The sequence below is a fragment of the Callorhinchus milii genome, unplaced genomic scaffold (assembly GCF_018977255.1).
Source record: "Callorhinchus milii isolate IMCB2004 unplaced genomic scaffold, IMCB_Cmil_1.0 Scaffold3, whole genome shotgun sequence".
Classification (NCBI taxonomy): domain Eukaryota; kingdom Metazoa; phylum Chordata; class Chondrichthyes; order Chimaeriformes; family Callorhinchidae; genus Callorhinchus; species Callorhinchus milii.
In genome coordinates this window covers 76,631,475-76,655,134 of record NW_024704744.1, presented here as the reverse complement: position 1 = coordinate 76,655,134, position 23,660 = coordinate 76,631,475, and the positions used below count along the sequence as shown (strand labels likewise).

At 39.6% G+C, this 23,660-nt stretch overlaps 1 protein-coding gene across 1 annotated transcript in view; it reads right to left on the bottom strand.

Moving 5' to 3' along the window:
• Positions 1 to 6,607: 6,607 nt before the first annotated feature.
• The window catches only part of znf318 (zinc finger protein 318), a 34,331-nt gene continuing 17,278 nt past the window's right edge, over positions 6,608 to 23,660 (bottom strand). The window contains 7 exon segments of the mRNA XM_042333028.1: positions 6,608 to 9,765; positions 9,768 to 10,262; positions 19,427 to 19,545; positions 20,085 to 20,184; positions 21,031 to 21,222; positions 21,675 to 21,949; positions 22,835 to 22,934. Of these exon segments, the coding sequence (XP_042188962.1) occupies positions 7,087 to 9,765; positions 9,768 to 10,262; positions 19,427 to 19,545; positions 20,085 to 20,184; positions 21,031 to 21,222; positions 21,675 to 21,949; positions 22,835 to 22,934 (3,960 nt within the window). The 3' untranslated portion in view covers positions 6,608 to 7,086.

Sequence of the window (23,660 nt, the reverse complement as noted above, 5' to 3'; positions counted from 1 at the left end):
ATTCTTTTTTTACAATGGGATGTAGTCTGTTGTGCTGAAAAGACTTGGAGCGAAACAATTCATACAAGTCCTATAACAACAACTTGCATTTATATAGCTTCTTTCACATGGGGTGGCGTCTCAGAGCGCTTAACAGTAGTGGAGCCTGATGCCAAACCGGGGGGAGTGATTAGGTGACCATAAGCATGGTTGAAGAGGAATGAATTTAGTCGTGATCTTAAAAGGGGGAAGTAGGGAGCAAGGCAGAGGGATTGGGGGAGAGAGTTCCAAACCTATCAATTGTGTTTGAAGGGCATCTCCTCTGGCACTGTTATCCATTGGTGACTTTCTGACTGAGAGGAAAACATGAACAGGCTACAGCACCCAATGCTAATGTATAACACAATCAACCAAGTGAAAAAAATCAATCAAGTGGTTTAAAACCAATATTTTATTAACAAATAATATATATACTTAAAGTTTATAAATTAAAGTTCCAATATAATGTGATTTATTTCAAAAATACTTTTTTTTTTAGAAATTATTTGTATATGCTGCTTTGTAGAACAGAGAAGGACATGTGAAGAGGCAATTTAATCAGGAGTAGACGTAATAGTGTTACAAGGTGACTAAGCATAGTCTGCAAACATAAGCAATTAATTTTGAATCACAAGCTACCTGTGTGTACATTGAATTTTGTTCTTTTCAGTTATAATGAGCAATCTCAATGAAAATGCACAGATCTTCGAGTAACTTCATAGAATCAATCATACCTCCATGTACAGAGATGATACTGTCCAGAATCCTTGGAAATCCAAGTTTATTGTATTCCTGTGTCTGCTGTACTTGCTGACTTTTGAGAGGTGAGATCTTCCACATACACAGCACCAATGCAGGTAACATTTTTCAAGCTCTGCAGATGGTATTGGTTTTGCTCCAGTGACAAATTATGAGTAAATCTTTACCGGAAAGGAATGGGTACATAATTTGTCTGGCTTTACTCCAACAACCGTCTTGCTAGATTGACGTCCTATACTACAACATCAGTCAATACCCTTGACGGTAATTAACTCTAAAGACATTTCATTGTGATAAATTACTATAAAAATGAAAATTATTTCTCCCTTTCTATGTTACTCCAGCAGTGTGCATGCATAAAGTAACTTGATTCAGGACTTTTGCCTTAAAAGATGCAACTGAAAGTACAAAGTGACTTTGAGCTCTCTTTAATGTGAACCTGAAAATAAAGGTAAATTGAGTTAAAACATATTACCAGAAGCAGTTCACATTCTATTTATTGACCATACTGAATAAATAGTGAACACTCTGCAACAATGAATCAGAATTTCAGCATCAATCTATGAAAAAAACATAATTGTTATATCACAGAACAATCAAATAGATTTAGGCAAAAGCAGATTAAAGTAACTTACATTTGTTATGTCTGTCTTCTCTCAGTGTTCAATCCATATACAGTATTCAGCACTATTTTTCACTGGTTAGCATCTGAGCTAATAAGTGGGCAGCATAGCAATGCTGGATTCGCTCACAAAGCAGTCAGTGAGTGCACTTTACAGTAAAATGCTGTGAAGTGCTTTAAGATGTCTTCCCGATGTGAAAGGTTCCATACCAAATGCAAAAATTATAATTATTTAATTAACAATGCTATGGATTTCTAAAAATAGATTCAATCATTCTTGCATGGGGCCCATTTATATTTGATAAATAAAATCAAAAATGATTTTATAATAGTTATCATTTTTTAAAATTAACGAACTAATAAATTGTTGTTCTCAAATTGGCTGTGTGTTTTGTCCACAAATTCTCCAGTCACAACATTTTACAGTATGTCCAGAGAAGCACCTTATCTTGACGATGTGATACAGCGTTACATCAAATGCAAGGATTATTTTGTTTATAAAAAATGTAATTTTACAGTTAAACCAATTGGCTTAATTTAATAGTGGTACAATTAACTTCTTTCGGACATAAATTTAAAATAATTACCATGAAAAACAAAGATAGATGTTAGGTGACGTATTTTGACAAAGAACACTATTGGAACATGGAATGCTCCACCAAAGAGGTGATTGAAGAGAGAAAATTAACATTGAAAATGTCATTTTATAATGGATAGACAGCACAAATAGCAAAAAGTTAAAACCTCTTAAGATGCACCAAGTACACACACATACTTATACTGTAGTTATCTAGTCACAATGTCCCTACTCATGAAAATGACCCATTCCCACACCAAAGCAATATTCTAGTGTTTAGTACTGATGCTCACTCATAGCCAAATGTTTAAGCAAATCAACATTTTAAGATGTGAATAAGATGCTCAATTAAATCATAACGATCACATTAAAATTTATAGCAAAGTGGTAGGGTGCAATTTACACCTATGAATCTTCATATGGACAGTGTCCAGTTTCAGCCAGACTGGAAGCGGGAAAGCAACAAGCACAAATAAAGGGAAAAGAGTGTTCTTACCTTCTTCCATCCGGTTGCATTTTCCACTTGCTGTCGATACTCTGGTATTGAAAGGGGGCCTTTGAAGAATCCAATACTGTTAAGGAAGACACCTCATGTAATCCTTTCCACTCTATGTTCTATATAGACATTAAGAATTTGGGGGGGGGGGGGGGGTCTTTGCAAGAGAGCGGAGACTCCAGCTAAAATGAACAATCTACCACAATTGGGAATATCAATATATCGGGACCAAATGGTTGTCCTCATGATTGATTTTCCAAATACATACTAAAAAATATAAAAGTAGAAGTCATTCCTGACAATAAGGGGATATCAGTGATTAAACATTTCAAGCCTTTGAAACAGGTATTGCTGCACAAGATTAATAGGTATGAATCGAGGTGGGGAGGAGGGAGTAATTTAAGTGGAAATAAAATGGGTAATTCAGAGGAAACACAGGGTTCATTGCATTGGGAAAAGATGACCAGTTGGTATAGCAAGGATAAAGTATTGAAAGTGTTGGCAGAAGTGGACCAAGTTACCAATAATAACAAACCTGGATGGTATTTCTTATAACATGTAACAAATGGGCTAACATAGAAAGATAGTATGCACAAAATGAAAGCGTACTATAAAAGCCACATGAAGTATTGTGTACTGTTATGGTATCTGAAAATATCTTGACATTGAAAAGGGTCCAATGGTAATAACCAAATTGATATGTGTAATTATGCTCAATTATGAGAAAATTATATTAAGGGTGGGATTTTGTTGAAATTTTCTAGATCCTGAAGATTATAAACAGCTTGATTCATATGATAATGTTCGCAAGGGGCCACAATCTCAAGCCCTGAAGGTGAACAAAAAGTCAACTGCATGCTGAGGATAAGAAATAATTCCCGAGATAAAATTGGCTCTTCAATTCGTAGCTTTACGTGGGGCGTTGCTGTGCGCAAATCGGATGTCTTTTTCGTCTACATTATACAATAAATCCTGTGAAGAACATTTAGATGACCTCCTGACGTGAAACAAGTTATATAAAATGCAAGGATGATCATTATGTGATACAAATTTCCAAGTGAAGCAGTGGAGGTACTACATAGGCAGAAACTCGAATGGAACTAGGTTTCAAATTTAAGCCAAATTATTATTATTATTATTAAATGTTCAAGGTTAAGTAAAGAATCTTGAGGAAATTTCACATGGAAGACCAGTAATGGAAGACCATTGGAATACGAGAATATAGAATACTAAAATATTTCCGTGATTTTCATGTGTAGATGGGATGTACAGAATTCTCGATTTAATTTGTATACTCTTAAGCATGGTGATGGGTTTCCGCATGTGTCAAATCAGAAAAAACAAACTGGATGGACCCAGCTCAACGTGGTCAGAATAAATGTTCAGGCAGTTCTATTTAACTCAGATTTTAGAACACCAAAGCCACAGAGCCTCACAAAGATTGTTGTCTCAGAACACTCAAAATCATATTCCATTATTCCCAAAAGCGAAGGACCACTTTTGGAGGGTGAGAATCAGTATGTGGCCTTCCTGAATTGTCCAAAGAAGGATGCCCACAAACAACATACATGGCTTTATCTCTGTCGTGTACCAAATTGAACACAAACTCCTAAAATGTAGTGAGGACTATCTGGATAGTGATCATTGGCAATGATAGGCCCATTGTTCTCTGTGATGCTTAAGAATGATAGATAGGCATTTTGTAAATCCTCAGGGGCTGAAGGGGAAGATATGAGTTCATACTGATAAACTAGACCATCATTTCCTCTTCCTGTGGACCTTGTAAAGCCTCGTATTTGTGTTCATTTTAATTAAAAGCTTACCATACAGTCCAAACAAAGAATACCTCAAACAAGTGTTTTGAGCACCAACATGTGGACAGGCTGGATTCAAATAATGTTATAAATATCCACAAGTGACTAATCTTAAACTCAGAGATTAAAAGATAATTTAGACTTAATTTATGTAGAGGACGATGGATATGTAGAATGGTGAGAGCCACCCTTCTGCCCAGGTAAACCACGAGGAATGGAGCTCGGTGTCATATTTTGGCAGAGATTGAGATGATTGGGGGTTCACAGCACTAGATGTGTTTCTAATTGCAAAAAGGACTTGCACTGAGTCTTCATCAGAAAGGAATCAATGAGCTGGAGCAGTGCCAAGCAAGACAAGATGTATGGAGTTGGGTCAACATCTGCAATGTTGGAAGCACACCTTGCAATGAAAGGTTGGAGTTTACAGTAGGTTTGACTTCTGATAGATGAGGCATAGACTTCTGAACTTGTGTGTAGCTTATGGATGGATGAGCTGGTATAGATGTGGTAGTACGGCTGAGGAAATGTTGCCAGAGCAGAAAATAATTTCTTCTTCAACTTCCTGGTTCACCCCTCTTCTGTCAATACTCTCTTCTTGGTGTTTTGACTTTTTTCTACTGTGATGCTGCTCCAATGATCAAGTTGCCAGTCCCCCTCCTGTATGTCTGCCAAGTACGTGACTACAATTCACGTGTATGTTTTCACAGCAAATGAGTACAAGCTATTCAAAATCACAGGTGCAACATCACTGCCAAGCCCAATCCTGTTCTCACCAGAAGTCTACAAAAGCACTTTCTAGCAGAGTATCTGGTGCAGGTATCCACGTTGTGTTTCAATTGTAGGCATTTGAGGTTGGGGTTGTAGTCCGTCATTTATCAGTGTGAAAGCACAGGAGCATTTGATGGAATGTTTGAAGTCTTGATCCATGCCAACAGTCTCTCCAAGTAGTTGATGATTAATAGTGCCACGAACATGGGGGTTGAGTGAAGCTGACAAGCTTAGTGACTAAAATAAATCATGACAAAAACAATCCGTAAAGAAAACTCACTAAAAGATTTTAAAAAAGCAATATTGTTAAGAAAACCATGAAAATCACCGACTATACAGGTATGTAGCAGGTTTCTCTATGCTTGAGAGAAGTGGAAAATGTTCCATTTATTCCCTTTGGGGCAGGCAAGGCGTATAAGCTGAGAACAGTCCAACTTATGACACACAAAAGAAGCTTAATTATATGTTCTCTCCCCTGCAATAATCTACTGGGAACAGTGTTTCCAGTGGTTATGTAGAGAATTTGGACTGTATTTCATATTGGCATTAGTACTTGTGAGCATATTCTACCCGCATATTAGACTGACTGTAGCCCAATTAAGGTTAGCCCAGGTTAACTTTACACTATCACAGCAGCATAGGTGTGTCTTTAGCTTACAAATTTCATCAACTGCCCTATACAATTTATCCTATGAAGCACTTTGAAACATCATCCTGATATGAAAGGCACTATACCAAATGTAAGGATTATTACAAATTTGTGTTCCCCAATAACAAATAGTAATATTGTGTCATTACAATGGTCCTTATACTGCAGAAAAGTGTAACCACAATATTGGCCATTTCCTAAGATGATACATTTACTTACATGTCCACACATTAACTGTAAAAGTAAATAAATGAGTGAAAATTGCAATTAAAAGGGAGATAGAAACACTCAATCAGTGCTACCCTAAAAGCAGTACCACAATGACCTACACGAGGCTACTAGGTCCCTCAAGAATATTCTTGCAAATCTGAATCAATCAAAAATAGGACAGAACTTTCTAAAACTGAATTGAGGAATTTTATTTATAACATTTCAAACATAGCAATTATGCAAATAGTGTCTTCCGAGCAACTTCCAAGTACAATCACAGATTTTTACATTAACCAGTTCAGAAGCGAATCGTACAGAAATTGCCAATGCAATGATAATCTCATATTGTTCAGGCAGAAGAGAAATTCAGATTGTCCTTCCTTGGTTTCCGGTTCTTCATTTCTGCATTCCTCTCTATAGGCTGTAACAGACAAAAGTTACTGCACCACAGTAAAAATTAAAATGCATCTTTTTTTTAAAAAAGTAAAAGTTTAACCATTGCAGTTTTGGGTTATGCTCTGCCCTGTGATCTTACCCACTCTTTTCCCTCGCACAGGTTGACCAGATGAATTCGTGAAGTCTATTTGCTCAATGGAGACAACTCACTGCAGAATTAGGAAACAAAAGAACCACACGCACACATGGGTCTATAGGTTTAATTTACAATATTAATAAAACAGAATGAACTATAAACTACTTAAAAACATCAAATGTTTTATTTAGGTGACATACGTTTCTTCCAGCCAGTACAATAATGGCAAACAATTTACAGAAGAACAATGTGTGTAAAAATATCCTTCAATCAGCAGTTTGGAAACAATGCAATGCTTTCTCTCGTCTCAAAGAATCTAGTCGTGGTTTCAAAATACACTCTTACTTTATTAAACACTGAAATGGAATGTCTGCGTCCTGGGTGCCCGATACAACATAATGCAGCACCATGCAAAAAAAAATTAGAATGCTACACAGCACTTAAAATGATAGGGATTTTTTGCTGGAACATTTATCGCATGCATGCCTAAGCAAAGAAGCAAAAAAATAATTACAACTTTTTTTTTTAAAATTACAAATCAGGGAAGCAGACAGCTTCGGCTTCAAACAGGACAGAAACCGCCTTTGTGTACCACACACCATCTATTACATTAGTTCTGCTATTTTTGCAGATCCGTTTTCTTACTTTGGCGACTGAAGGTTTCTTGCACTTCTGCGACGCAGTTGCTTGGTAGGCGCTTCAGGTTCTGCCTTGGGGTTGTCCTCAGATTCTCGTTTTTCATTTGATTTGTTAGAAGCCTGCAATGCGCCCTTTGCTGCCTGTGCTGCTCGTCTAGAGGAGGTGCGCAAATCACTAGTGTTCTTGCACTTCTCTAGCAGGCTCACTTCACTGGTGCCGGCAGCTACTGCAGGTTGCAAACTGCTGGGTTCACTGGATTCCTTCTGAACCCTTGGTTCCAAGGCGCTCAATTTAATACTTTCCAATAGCACGAGTTGCTCTAACTCTGCAACCTGCGCTGCAGGTTTAAGGGTCTCACAATCGCCACACTGTTTGGTCTGCTTGGAAGTGTTCATTTTACTACTTCCTGACATAGCTTTTGATTCACCACTTCCACCCTGTCCCGCATCAGGGGTAATAACCACACTAATACCACATGGCTGTTTTTGTACTGAACTGCTCATGTATGTATCATGCTCTTCTATAATAGGGGCACCCATGGCACTAATGGCATAAGCCTTAGTTTGTTGTGAACTGCTCAGTTCTGTACTTAGGTGTCCTGAGATATGTCGCTCAGTCTGTAACAAATTTGTTCCAGCTTGGGTTCCCAGTTTATGGGTATCCAATTTTTCATTGTGAACCTCCTCTACTGGATTGGGGATGCTTAACTCATTATCACACCAATCTAATTGGTCTATATTACTGTCTAATATATCCACTTGCACATCTCTAACCTCTTCTATGGGGTTGGGAATGCTTAGACCAAGATCACACTGCAATTCTGCATTGCTGGACAAAACAGGGACATCCACTTGTATATCCCTAACCTCTTCTACTGCACTGGGGATGCTTAAGCCAAGATTACACTGCTGTTCTGCAGCGCTAACCAACAGATGGCCATCCTTAACATCTTCTAAGAGACTAGGGATGCTCAAGTCATCACACTGCTCATTTGCAGTACTAGGTAACAGAGAAGTATCTACTTGTACATCACTAACTTCTTCAACTGGACTGGGAATGCTTAAGCTAGTTTCATACGACTGTTCTACAGCACCACCTAACACAGGGACATCCATTTTTACATTCCCAATGTCTTCTAGTGGATCAAAGATGCTAAAATTAATATCACACCGTTGCTGTTCTACTGTGCTATCTAATAATCGACCATCTACATTCCCAAACTCATCGACTGGACCAGGGATCTTATTACACAGCCGGACTTGTTCTGAAGTACTAACCAGCACAGACACATCCACTTCTTTATCTCCAACCTGATCTGCCAGGTAAGAAGTCTTTAAGTCATCATCACAGTGATGTGATTGTTCTGCTGTGCTATCCAATATGGGAGCATCCACTTTTACATCTCTAACCTCTTCAAATGGTTTGGAGATACTCAATTCATCACACTGCTCAAGTTCTGCAGTCCTATTTGATTCAAGGATATTCTTCTCATCAACAACCTCTACTGGTTTGGAGATGTTCAACTCAATACACTGCTCCAATTTCTCAATGGAATCTGATACAAGGACTTCAATTTTCTCATCTGTACTGGTGATGTTTAGATGTGTTGCGGTACTATCCACTATAAAAGCATCTTCTTCCAAATCTGTAGCTTCTACTGGACTGGAAATGCCCATGTCATCCTTACACTGCAGTGGTACTGTTGCCCTTTCTAAAATAGGAGTCTCAATTTCTTCATTCCTGGGCTTTACTGTTGGATTGAGGATTAAGTTGCTGCTTTCACTCTGCTGTTGTGCAGCGGTAGCCTTCCAACTTCCAGTTTTGCTCTTTTTCTGAAAGACATTAACCTCCTGATGTTCATCCTGCAGCGCCGATGTCGATGTACTTAAGTCACTGTCTGGCTCTGTTTGTTGGTTCGTTTGTGTGTCCTCAGCTTGGTCACCCAGTGATTTATTGCCTTTTTCTGAAACTACAGTTTTGGAAACAACTAGAGTAATATTTTCACAATATACTTGTTCTTTAGCTGAATTTCCATCCACACTTTTCACTTGCCCGGCTGGCTTTAAGTTAGCATTATCTATATTTTTAGAATGCCCTAATCGGGCACTTTGTTCACCAAGTCCCAATTTGCTATCAGTTGGGCCCTTCCCAGAACTACCGTAGAAAATGCCATACAAGTCTTTAGCATTTGCAGCAGCCAGGCAAGTTTTAGGTTTCTCAGCTTTCTTACTGGAGTCACCAGAAGTTACCGGTGGTGGTGGTGGGCGGATTGGCACAGCCAACATGGGTTGTTCAAACTCTGAGACGCCAGGGGCTGGTTCTTCTGTTGAAGGATATATTTCTTTATTTATGTCCAAAACACTTCCCTCCAAAGTCACCTCCTCGCCACCAAAGGCCTTGGAGATAACCTCAGGTGCCAGCAACACTTCTGTCTTTGTCTCAGCCTTTACTACAGGCAGCGGTTTGTTGGAAGTCCCCGAAGAGCGAATGGATAGGAATGTGTCCAATGGAGCTGGCTTATTCACAGATGTGACACTGGGCTTTCTCAGGGGCATACTGGCAACAGGCAGATTTGGACGGATTTTGGCTTGTGTGATTGTGGTCACTGAACTGAAAGGTACCCATGGACTAGTGTGAGCAATAAGAGTCTTTCCTGAGAGTTTGATTTCAATTGTTTTGGAATGGATTTTCCACTTTGTGTTTTACCATCGTCCTTTTCCTTACTGCTTTCCCCATTTTCTTCCTTCATTCCAGCTAATGTGCTGCTTTTCTCCTCCTCTTTTTCATTTCTTTTCCAGCTAAACTTTCCAAAGCAGGAGGAGGCAGAGCAGGTATGTTCGTCTTCCTTTTTCTCCTCAGGTTCATCCTTTTTCAGCATCAGTTTTATGCCAGTCTTGTGGCCACACTCAATTTTGCGAGTGGAAATTGAGGCATGGTCACTTCTTTCCTCCTCCAGCTCAGTGACATTCTCACGTTCCTCGCGGTCCATTTTAATTAACTTTGCATTCTTCTCCTCACTCTCTTCTTGCTTCTTCTGTTTCTGAGCCTCTTTCTCTTCATCTATTTTTCTTTTGAGCCCAGCCTGGCGCCTCCGATCTGTTTCCATGATCACTGCTAAGCCGGCCTGTCGGTCTAGATTTCTTCGCTGTTCATAAACTGGATTCTCTTCTAAGAATTCCTGTCAAAAAGAAAACTTATCAGCAGGCAGTAAGAAAATGTATTCCACCCACAGCTTTAAAAATCTTTCACTTGCATTTCAATAATCCTCAATTCACCAAACATTTTATTTCAAGAATTCTTCTTCTTGCATAAAGGGTAAGAGCCTGGGGGAACAGGTACCTTCTACCAGTAAATTATTTTCGAGTAGATTTTCTGATTCCAAAATGTTCACCAAATTCCAAATAGCCCCAGATGATTTCTGACTGAATATAAGCAAATACATAGTGGTAAGGAGAAAGACAATGGATCCATTTTTTTGTCAGCTGCAAGTTTGACATATGCAGCGACCCATCATCATGCTTAAGAGTATCCAACCAAATTAAGCCAAGCAACACCAAGCGTTTCATTATAGTATATTCTGTGAAGCGTTTTGAGATGTCTCGAAGATGTGATAAGGAGCTATATCAAATGCAAGGATTATTATTATCCCACCTACACATGGAATTTCCAGATAGATGGTTGCAATGAAATGTCTCTCCCTGGAGGGATGCATCCTGCTTACCCGGTTCTGGAAAGACATAGGTTGGCAAGAGCCAAAGCTTGGGGAACCCAGAGTGTATCTTGGGGTAACTGCTGGAGTTTGACCAGCTAAATTGCATAGGTTGCCATTGATATCGCTGTCTGGCAAGCTTTGCCGCTGCTTGTCCAACTTGGACCACCCTACCCGTTAGGGCTTTAACTTGAATAGAATGATTTCCTACTCCCCAGTGATTGCTCTGCCATTCCGACAACAACAACTTGCACTTATATAGCGCCCTCCGCGAAGGGTAGCGTCTCAGAGCTCTTAATAGTGGCAGAGCCTGATTCCATGCCCAGGGGGGTGGAGGGTGCTGGCGAGGGTAGGTGACCGTAAGCACGATCGAAGAGGAAAGTTTTCAGGCAGAACTTGAAAAAGGGGAGGGGGTGGGGGGCAAGGTGGATGGATTGAGGAGAGTGTTCCAGAGTTTCAGGGTGTAGTGGCTGAAAGCGCAACCTCCAAGGGTCCAAGTCTTGCCAATGAGCCAGGTTGTGTCATCAGCAGTGCCTTGGAATACTGTGTACTACTTGGCACAGGAACCAGAATACCGAGAACGCCACAGAAGGCTGGTTCGATTCCGACTTTCTGTTGCCAAGCAAGTCACCTTGCAGCCAGTTCAGCTCCAATGAAATCCTGCCTATGTGTTCCCCCCCACCCAAAGAATATACAGCAGTGTGAATTCAGGGGAGGTAGTTAAAGAGAAGATAAACAAATATGCTTCTCACTAATGTTCACAAAGGTGTAATTTCCAGCAGATTGTCACTTATCAAGAGTGCAAATGTGACAATTTAAAAATTGTCCATCTGCTTTTGCCTAAGGCTAGCACACATCATTGTTTCAGTTACTCTCTGAATTCATTCTCTTGTTCTAAGCAAAATGTGAACTGACCAATCAGGTTAAATAATCCTTGCGTTTGGTTTAGTGCTTTATGTCGTCAAAACGTTTCAAAGAGTTTCATAGGATTTTACGGTAAAGTGCCTGTGTATTTATCGGCCAACACGGCAGTCAGTTTGCACACAGCAACATGTCACAACCAGCCATGAAGTGAGTAACCAATATTATCCGTTTATTGTAAACAATTAAAATTGCCTATGTCCCATTCACAAATTGATTAAACGTAGTCTTCAAAGAATGAATGGGTCACCAATTGAATGACATTCCATTCCAAAGTGGCAGCCTAGCTCCATTCGTATATCTGAGCAGAAACTTGTAAATTAATTAGCATGTCAGGATTTAAAGCCATGGTCTAGACTGACATAGTTCTGGAAGAGTTCTGCATTGTTGGAGGTTGTCCTTAAGACATTAGGATGAACATAGAGAAAATAAGAAATAAGAGGAGTAGGCCATTCGGCCCCTCGAGCCTGCCCCGCAATTTAATAAGATCATGGCTGATCTTCTAACCTAATTCTATTTACCTGCCCTATCCCCATATCCCTTAATCCCTTTAGTTTTTAAAAATCTATCGATCTCAGTCTTGATTATGTTCAATGACTGAGCATCCACAGCCTTCTGGGGTAGAGAATTCCATAAATCCACTACCCTTTGAGTGAAGAAATGTTTTCTCAACTCAGTTCTAAAGGACTGACCTTTAATCCTGAGACTATGATCCCTAGTTTTAGATTCTCCAACCAGGGGAAAGTCTCACACTATCTACCCTGTCAAGACCCTTAAGAATCTTAAAGGTTTCTATAAGATCACCTCTAATTCTTCTATATTCTAGAGAATATAGGCCTAGTGCACTCAACCTCTCCTCGTAGGTCAACCCCATCATCCCAGGAACCAACCTAGTGAACCTACGTTGCACCCCTTCTAAGGCGAGTATATTCTTTCTTAGATAAGGAGACCAAAACTGCACGCAATATTCCAGGTGTGGTCTCACCAAGGTCCTATGCAATTGCAGTAAGACTTCCCTACTCTTGTACTCTAACCCCTTTGCAATAAACGCTAACATGTTATTAGCCTTCCTAATTGCTTGCTGTACCTGCATACTAACTTTCTATGATTGGTGTACAAGGACACCTAAATCCCTCTGAATAATAACACTGTCTAGTCTCTTCCCCCTCTAGAAAATAATCTGCTTTTCTATTTTTCTACCTAGTTGAATAACTTCACACTTCCCCACATTAATAATAATCCTTGCATTTGATATAGGGCTTTTCACGTCAGGAGGACGTCTCAAAGCGCTTCACTGTAAAGTGAACTGACTGTATATTTGTGGGCGCACAGCAATGTCCCACAAACAGTCGTAGATTGAAAATGATCAATTTATTATTGTTTTTGGAGGGATTATTATTAGGCTCTGTGTGGATTAAGGAAACTTGCCCAAGGTTTCGCCCTGCCTGGAATTGAACTCAGGTCTCTCGCTTGCAAAGCGAGTGCTCTAACCCCTGAGCTACAGGACTCCACATTATACTCCATCTGCCATCTTTTTGCCCACTCACTTAACCTGTCTATATCCCCTTGCATCCTCCTTGTGTCCTCCTCACAGCTTACTTTCCCACCGAACTTTGTATTGTCCGCGAATTTAGATACATTAAGCTCTATTTCCTCATCTAAATCATTGATGTAGACTGTAAACAGTTGAGGCCCAAGCACTGATCCTTGCAGCACTCCACTCCACCTGCCGATCTGCGAAGGACCCATTTATCCCTACTCTCAGTTTTCTGCCTGTTAACCATTCTTCGATCATGCTAACATATTACCCTTAATTCCACGCGCCCTAATCTTATGTAACAACCTTTTATGTGGCACCTTGTCAAATGCCTTCTGAAAATCTAACACTATATTCACTGGCTCCCCCCTTCTAACCTGCTAGTTACATCTTCAAAAAACTAAAAGATTTGTTAAACACGATTTCCCTTTCATAAAACCATGTTGACTCTGCCTAATCATAGTATGACTTTCTAAGTGCCCCACAATGACATCCCTAATTATAGACTCTAGAATTTTCTCTACCACTGATGTCAGTCTTGTTTCTCTGCCACCCTTCTTAAATAGCAGCGTTACGTTTTGCGATCTTCCAATCAACGGGAACCGTTCCAGAATCCAGGGGATTCTGGCAGATCAAAAACAATGCATTCACTATTTCTGCAGCCACCTCTTTTAAAACCCTAGGATGCAGGCCATCAGGTCCAGGGGATCTATCAGTTTTTAATCCCATTCATTTCTCTAGTACTTCTACTTTACTGAAATTAATTTCTTTAAGTTCCTCCCAAACATTAGTCTCTTGATTCCTCACAATTTCTGGTAAGTTTTTTGTATCTTTCAACATGAAGACAGAAGCAAATTATTTGTTTAGTGACTTTGCCATTCCTTTATTCCCCATTTATAATTTCTCCTGTCTCTGCCTGTAAGGAACCCACGTTTACTTTTGTTAATTTCTTCCTCTTTATATACTTGTAAAAGCTCTTACAATCTGTCTTTATATCTCTAGTTTACTCTCATATTCCATTTTCTCCTTCTTAATCAGTTTCATGGTTATCCTTTGATGATTTCTAAAGCCCTCCCAATCCTCAGGTTTACAGCTCTTTTTGGCAATATTATAGGCCTTTGCTTTTAATTTTACACTTTCCTTAACTTCTCTATTTAGCCATGGTTGAACCACTTTTCCAGTGGAATTTTTATTTCTCAAGGGAATATGCGTTCGTTGCGAATTATCTAATACATCTTTGAACGTTTGCCATTGCTTACCTACCGTCATATCTTTTAATCTACTTTCCCAGTCTATTTTAGCCAAATCGTCCCTCATACCTGCAAAGGTGGCTTTATTTAAGTTTAAGAACTTTGTTTCAGACTTAACTACATCACTCTCAAACTTAATATTAAATTTCATCATATTATGAAGTCCCATCTGCCCGTTCAGGTGAATGTAAAAGATCCTATGGCATTATTTAAAAAGTGAGGGGAGTTTTTCTGCCAACAATCCTCATATAAAATTGGTAATTCAATGGTGTGCACAAATTAGGGGCTGTGTTCCGCTACAAAATATGCAGCCTTTACAGAGTAAATCCTATAAAGCGCTTTCAGGTATCATCTTGCCACTGCAGCAAATGTAAAGATTGTTATTTTATTATTACCAATGTATATTAATAATGTAAAACCTGTCTAGGAAGAACACTCAATTGTGAGGGAGAGGTAACAATAAAAAGAGAGAGCAACCAGAAAGGAAGCCTGTTTCAAAGATACCTGGACTGACATTCTGAAACCATTTTTCTTACAGCTGTGATTTTTTTACAGCCTTACCAATGATTAAACATCTAGTTCAGACCCACTCAGAGTTTTGTTCATCCTATCAGTGTTTTGTTTGTCCTATCGTTCACATATACCTTTATTCTCTGTTGCATATGTAGAATTTTACCTTTAGTAATTTACTAGCATAATTACAATTGGTAAATCTTCAGTTTGTGACAGATTGTTGATAATTTTGCCATCGGAATAGACCGTGAAATGAACCTGGTTTGCTAACGTCTGTTTTGGGTAATCGAGTTTATCACCTGTACCTGTGGGTGATTTGTCCACAAAATACAGTCAATCCATTTTATCTATATTAATAAAGATGAAATATGTGTCCGCCAAGAACGCAGTAACTGATTGAAATAGAGACCCAATTTATACCTCATCAGAAGAGTCTTGCATGGGGGAGTGTCATGGACATCTTTTTTTGGGGGGTAATCTCCTATCGTCCTGAGCTATATTAAAAAATGCTTTAAATAAGCTGCAAAATATGAGGTATACATTGTATTCTGCAACAAAGTAGTGACAGAGGAAATCACATATCCTTCCAGAGAGATACATCTATCTATACTAATAAAGACAAAATGTCTGTCTGTGTGTTTGTCCACCAATAATGCAATAACTGATTGACGTAGCGACATGATTTACACCTCATCGGAAAGGTCTTATCGTGTGCATTTGAGGGAGTGGGGGAGAGAGAGACGCTCCTATTGTTGATGAGCTATGACCTAAACAAGCTCATCACACATGTATGGCAGTTTTGCTTAAGGTGTACACACAGTGCTTACGGCACGTTAAATGGTTTGTGAGTGGCATCACTGGAAACTACATTCCACATTGGATCTTTTGGTTGCAAGGTCAGCTGCAACGGGTACAGATAGTGGTATATAATGTGAAGTGCTTTGAGATGTTTCGATGACACGATCCTGTGCTTTCATTGCACCATCCAAGATGGACAGGTGGGTGGTCCAATGAGTGTGCAGGATGGGGTTGATGGAAAGGCGAATGAGTCAATGGAAGAATAGAGCGGGTTGATGGGCAGGTGAATGGTCCAATTAGAGCACGTACTATTGTAGTCATTAAAGTTTCAAAAAGTTGCCGTTTCCAGTCCACAATTTTCCAACAGCCTTACTAATCATTGAACGTGGGACCTTTCTAGTCTCTAGGGCTAGGACTCACACCACTCACTGATTATTTTCTTACAAATCAATGAGGACTCATCGTTCCCATTCTTAATATTACAACATAAGTCTACCATTTTATTTGGGGGTAGACAGTCTAAATGTAGAAAACATTTGGCAATCTGAGCAGTTTGGAACAAAATACAGTATTTCATATATTTGGCACTGAGGTTAACAGCCACACACAGCAAGTTACTTGTTACATTCAATTTATATCGGTAAAAAGTTGCATTCAGGACTGGTAAGCCTTCATGGCACAATCAACAATAACCCCAGTATCCTTCAACTTGTCTCATCATTTACTGTATATTCTTGGTTCATTACTATTCTTCATCTGCAAGTCAATCCTTGGATCCAATCTGTATGCCAATGGTGCCAAGCTACATAGACACCCATTTCCCAGCAGATTGTTTTCAAGAACATAATTTTCAAATTCCTCTACTAGCTTGCTCCAACATATATGTAATGAATACCCATGTGTACAAGCTTCTTCAGCCTTACATCCAGATCTGCTATTTGCTGCTTATTCTCAATCCCTTGAATTCATCATTGGTTATTTAGTCTTCATTCACCACATACATCCTTGTTCTCTCACTTACATTTAAGAACTCCGAGACGACACCCCGGATGAAGGGCGCTATATAAATGCAAGTTGTTGTTGTATCACCATATCACCCCCATCCTCGCCCGAATCCACTGGCTTCCCATCATACAGAGGATACAGTTCAAGATCCTGGTCCTCACCTTTAAAGCCCTCCATGGCCTTGCTCCCCCTTATCTCTGTGACCTCCTAACCCCCTACCAACCTGCCCGCTCCCTCCACTCAACGGGCTCCGGCCTGCTTCATGTCCCCCACCTCGCACCCCCCACCATTGGCTTGCAGGCCTTCAGCCACTCTGCCTCCACCCTCTGGAACTCCATCCCACAGTCTCCACTTCGCCCCCTCCCTTGCCTCTTTCAAAACGCATCTCAAGACACCCTCTTTGACCATGCCTTTGATTAACCCCTTCCCCACCTGCCCTCCACCCTCCCCAATTCCGACCCCCCAGCTCAGGTCCGAAACACGCTGATTGTCCAGGGTCTTGGGACATCCTCCCGACGTGAAAGGCGCTATATAAATTTAATTTTGTTGTACATTCAGAACCACTTTGCATCGTTTATCTCTCATTGCTTTCCAACACCTCCTTTCTAATCATCAGATCATCCAGAACTCTGCAGCTCGTGTCCTCTCCCGCAATGGACTCCGTGAACCCATCACACCACCCTCGTCCAGCTCACTGGCTCCCCATCCCTCAGAGGATCGAGTTCAAAATTCTCATCCTCACCTTCAAGGCCCTCCATGGCCTTGCCCCCTCCTACCTATCCAATCTTCTACCCCCTTATCAACCTGTCCACTCCCTCCACTCAGCAAGTTCCGGCCTGCTCCATGTCCCCCGTCCGTCCCGCCCCACCATCGGTGGTTGGGCCTTCAGACTCTCTGCCCTCACTCTCTGGAACTCCATTCCATATTCCCTTTGCCTTGCTCTCTCCCTTGCCTCCTTCAAGGCACGCCTCAAGACCCCCTCTTCAACCGAGCCTTCGGCCATCCTCCTACCCTCTCGGATTCCAAACTCCCCCCCCCGCCTCCCCACCCACTTGGATCCTAATACATGACTGTTCAGTGCCTTGGGATGCCATCCTGTCGTGAAAGGCACTTTACAAATGCAATTTGGTATTGTATTATAATACCTCCTAAAGATGTCTCTTTGACATTAATTTGTCACCTCTGTATTTGGCTCACTTTGAGAAGCTAGTCTACTTGAAAGGCACAATATAAAAATCCAAGTTGTTCTTTTGAGATTTCACAGTGAAACCAACCATGTCACCAGGAGAGAGGGAGAATGACACCAACATCATGACAAATACAACAAACCAATATTAGGTATGAACTACAGTTTATAAAAAGCTGCCTGGAGTTGATTCATTGCACATCCTTGCTATCTCCATCATAATTTGAAAAAGGCCCATTCACAGGATGACAAATAAGATTCAGATTAAGACAGCCCTTTGACCCATTTGACTTCATCTGTCCTGAACACCACTCCTGCAGTTTTCCCATTACAGTATTGAGTCATTTCTCAATTGAGTCCAGTAATCTGACCTCTACTGTTAAGACATTAAACTACCACTCTTTGGAAGAAAACCTTAAGCATAACTCAGGTATCATAATTACAGTGGCAAAGTTACATTTTTAGAACAACTAAAGCCAATCACAGATCTGCTTACCTTACATTGCCAATTCCACAACTGTGATGGCAATACATTATATAAATGAGGCTGTCACATCTATGTTACTGTTAACAATAGGCACAAAGATCATATTTCAGTCACTATGACACCTTAGGTTTGCAGAGATGGGTGGGGAAAACTTGGTAAAATGCATGAACTAATCAAGTTATAATGCTATTGTGGTAAAGTAGGGTAGATCTTCAATTAAGGGTTCTTCAAACCTGGCAAGTAGGAATACCACTGTTTATTTTATTTGCATTTAATTTTGTGTTACCACAGAGGAACATTCATTTACACAGGACTACCTGAAGCATTTAAGTACATTTAATCTATTCAGTGCAATGAAAGGTGCTCGGATTCTGCAACTTCTTCCACTGTTCTCAGCACTCCAAATCTGTCAATTAACTTGGGATCAGCCAAATGGCTTTTCAGTCTCCATGTAATCTACAAAGCCATCTTAAACTCTTTTAAGCATCAGGGAGAAAACGAGTTTATCCATTGTATAGAGCTAATGAAAGAAACTGGTCATAGGTTTTGTAACACTGGCCATTTAAAAACTGTGTTGCCCTTAGCTGAACAGCTAAGTAGCCAGATTCGTTTTGGACGAGTCACAGAAAGCTATTCCTGGATTATCTGTACCTCAAGACTAGCAACAGCTTCAACTCTGAGAAGTTTGAGAAATAACTTCCATTTTGCTGGTAGGCTAAAGCCAAAGGTTTTGTATGAAACACAAATACAGATCCCAATCAAAATTCACCAAAAATAATTGAAATTAGTAGATTACAGAGATACCATTTGCTTGATGTGTCCAAGTAGCTCACAGAGTACACCATGTGCTTCACCCATCACATGATTGCAGACAGAACACAACCAGTGCACTGGAAACAGTAATGCGCCAATTCCCAGTGCTAACTTCTTCCTAACCTTATATTTATCATTGTGACCATGTGATTTAACATGATCTTCACCACAGATCTGATCTCCGTAGAACTGTTGACATAGCTGGCAATAAAATCCAGTGACTGGCATCAGAAATTCCGAACCTAAATGACACAGAAACACAAAGGATTTAACGATCAGTGAAATAATTTCCAGTCAGACTACAAACATCATTACTAAAATGTGCTTCATAATATGACATTTCAAAAGCCACATAGACAAAGCTCCTTCAATTTAGCACATTTTTCCATTTTATTTTGGAGTCATATGATCAATTGACTCCATCGACTGAATTGCAATTCACAGATCATTTCCTCTAAAGAATCAAGATGATCAGTTTCTCAAGGAACTTCTATGTTTTGCTAACTTGCAGACACAGCTGTTGGTCAGACAGAATATGAGCATCAATGGTAGCTATGTATTGTCTGTAACCCAGACAGTGCTATATTCATGGCTGAAGTAGGGGAGAGCACACTTCAACAGCAAAATAAATGCTGTACAATAAATTGCTCATTGTCTACCACAAATGAAAGTGACCATAGACAGTCAAGGACATGTGGAGTTGTTGTGGCCTACAAATCTCAAACAGCAATTTTTAAAAAAATCACACCCACCCAAGCAAAGAGAATTAAATGAAACCCACCTTTTGCGGGCAGAGTTATTTTCTCAGTTCGCTTAACAGAGTCATTTTTGTCTTCGTTTGGTTGTTTTGTAGCCCATGGTCTATCATATGGATCCAGTGTCTAGTTGCATAGTGACAGAGGTACATAGTGGATTGCACATTAACTTATACAGTATAATTACAATAAAACCATACCAAGAAATAGTTAGACATTTTGGTATAAAAGTACATTTGTGTATAAATTGGGATATGAGTGTTCCTGCAGTTTATCATCACACAAAACTTTGCTGTGGAGAAGGTAACAAACAGGTTACAGACCAAATAAAATACCTTTTCTATTTAAAAAATAACAAAATACATGTAGAATAGTTTTAAATTTGAAAAAGAATTTTCAAAATATCTGTGATTAACTTATTTCTCCTGAAATCTTGAGATTTAGGATTTTGAAACTGAAAGACTTGCATTCCATGGACATTTCCAACAACAACAAAATCAGTTATAATATTTTGGGTTGGCTGGGGGAAGAGGATGGAAGACGTGATTCACATTTCATCCTTACCTGAACCTTCCCCTTTAATATTAACACTTAGAATTTAACACAGTTAATATGAATTAACTTTTAAATTTTTATTCTTTGGCTCTTTTAATTCTTGATTTTAACCATAGGTAATACAAAACAATCTCAGAAAGTTTTGCTTCTAATTGTACAGCACTTCATGTCTGTGTGGCTTTCTGCAAGTTTTGTGTCATTCCCTTGAAAGAACAATTAAAATTACATATATTGTAAATTCCCAGGCATACAATTGAATTTTACGAATCTTTCGCATATCACCAATGTATCTGAAAGCCATTCAGACATTACTAATCCTAATTGCATGTGATTATGCAGCTACTCCATCCTCATGACACTGAAATTAAAATCATTTTGGAGAGGCAGCACATCAGACAATACGGTAACTATACACACCTGCCTGTGCCTCTTGTTATGCATGTGAGTGAAAAAGTCGAAGAGTGTCCCACATATCATGTTGCAGTGTTTGCACCAATGGTTTCCTGCATCATAATACTCGTACACATCCCCACTTTTAGAGGCCTCCTCCTTGGGACCTTCGGTATTAGAATCTGGCTCCTCTGGAGATCTTTCTCTAGTTGAACTCTCCTGAATGAAGACAGTCATACATAACAGCAGAATTCAGGTTTCAAACAATAACAAAGTCACATGGTAACTCCCCCAAAGGGCCGTCATGATAAGATTGTGTCAGGTGGCCTTTTGCCCAGAAATGCAGCAGTGTTTTTTTATCCCCCAGCACCGATTGATAGGACCTGATTCTCATCTGTAATGCCTTCACCTATCATGCAAGATTACATCATGAGAAGCATGCAACACCAGTTTTGAATAGATTACCAGTCAGAGTAGATAACACACTGGTTTATCATCTGAAGACATTCCTCTTTTTATGTAGGAAAAACAGGATTTTTTTTTAAAAAAGTGCATGTACTTTTTCACTGATGATTACAAAAATCAGATCATGACGTCCTTTATACGGGTCTAACTTTTCTACATTGTTTTAATAGTGAATACAATTTGAAAAAAAGTTCTAAAGTCACTACCTTTGAGGATGGAGACTTTTCTGCTTTTTGTGATAATATTTCCTCAGAATCTTCTTTGGATCTCACAGAAATGTTGGGCTGCGTTTTAATATGAATAAGTGCCCCCAAGATCTGAGCTACTTTGTCCAGTTCAGACAGCTTTTTCGCAGTCTCTTCAGCCTGCTGGCGAACGACTGCCATTTGACGCGTAATATCTTCCTGCAACTTGCCATTTTCTACCAGAAGTGGATCCTTATGTCCATCTTTCTCACGACGCTTCCTTCTCAGCAATTCCCCTTTGCACGTCGAAGGCGGAAGGGAGAGGTAAAAATTCAGTTTAAAAAAAGCCCTCATTAGTGAAATGTGTAATTTACTGATTTCTCCTTTTAAGTATAAGTTCATTTCCACCTTTTGGCTTCTTGTATTTTCCTTCAGTCGAGAGAAGCCGAAGCATACAAGTTGCTGACGACTCTAAACATTAGTGGCCTGTGGATCAGAAGATTGTGGGTCCAAGCCTCACTTCAGGAAAAGGTGGGGAGGGGATATAAATTCATAATCAAACAATAATAGCCCACTTTGAGCAACAAAAACTCCATTCAGCAGGGAGCAAACCCACAATAGCCCTGGCCAATATTTTCTTCATTAATCTTTGGAATATGTTTTTTCTCAGTATCCCTAATGTAAAACGTACCACATGAGCTTCATGGGGAAGTAAATTCATGCTTTGGGTGTTCCTTACCTAGTGAAGAGTGAATGATGAATAACAGTCAACCTTCCCCTCCAAAGTAATGCATACACACTCAATTAAGTTATTCCAGCCTGGATAACAATGGACCTGTTTGTGCATGGACAGGCTGTAACAGCAGCCATTAATAGAACTTGAAGTTCACATCCACACCAATTTTTTTTAAAAAACAAAAAAATACAAAATACAACAAATTCTACAACAAATGAAGATGACTGTGCACAGGCAGAGGAAAAGACAGAGCAGAGAGCTGAAACATTTTTTGCTATTTCTCTTTTGTGTGAATGGGGAAACCATCAAGACTATTGTTTTTAAAAGCAACTTATCAATAATGACAGAAATAAATGTGAACACCTTCATAAATAAAGCATGATCATTTAGTGCAAGTTATACTAGCTTAGTGATAATACTCTTCCAAAACGTTTCCTCTTTCTACCTTGTTGTTTGCGGAGTTTTTGCAGCTCATTCCCAAGATAATCCAATCGTTTCAGTCGTGCTTCCTTCTCCTTCGAGAGTTTATCCCTTTCAATCAAAACCTGTGGAACATCAATGCAAACAGTGTGCTTACACAGAACACTAACAGGTGCACACATACCATTTAATGCCTACTGTTCTCATATTTAAAATTCCTGATTGTAGGCATGCTATGGGTAGGGAAGAAAGATTGGAATGAGTGATATGTTATTTCAGATTTATTTAGACCACTCAATACAAATAGCCCACTTTCTAGTCTATAACATTAAGATACAGCCAGATCCTGAACAGGATCAATAAGATGAAAATAATTCTGAAAAGGATTAACATAGGAACATAGTAGAACAGGAACAGGAGTAGGCCATTCAGGCATTCAGCCTGCTCCACTGTTTATTAGCTCTTGTCAGATCTCTAATTCCAATGTTCCTCCCTTTTAGGTAAAAGAATGCCCCTATTATTATTACTCAAGTCTGTCTATCTCACTTTTAATTCAGTCTCTACAGTTTTCCGAGGCAGTGCCTTCTACATCTTCACAACCCTCAGTGTGAGGAAATCCTTCCTCATCTCAGTTATAACCATCTTGGTCCTGATTTTAAGACTATGCCCGCTTGCAATAAGTCCTTCCACCAAAGGGAAGAGTTGTCTACTATCTAATTCGTCAATCCTTTTCATTATTTTAAATACCTCAATCAAATACTCCTTAAACCTCCTCAGCTCTAGAGTATAAGTGCAGTCTACCCAGTCTCTCATTATAGCTAAGTCCCTTGAGCCAGGTATAAATTTAGTAT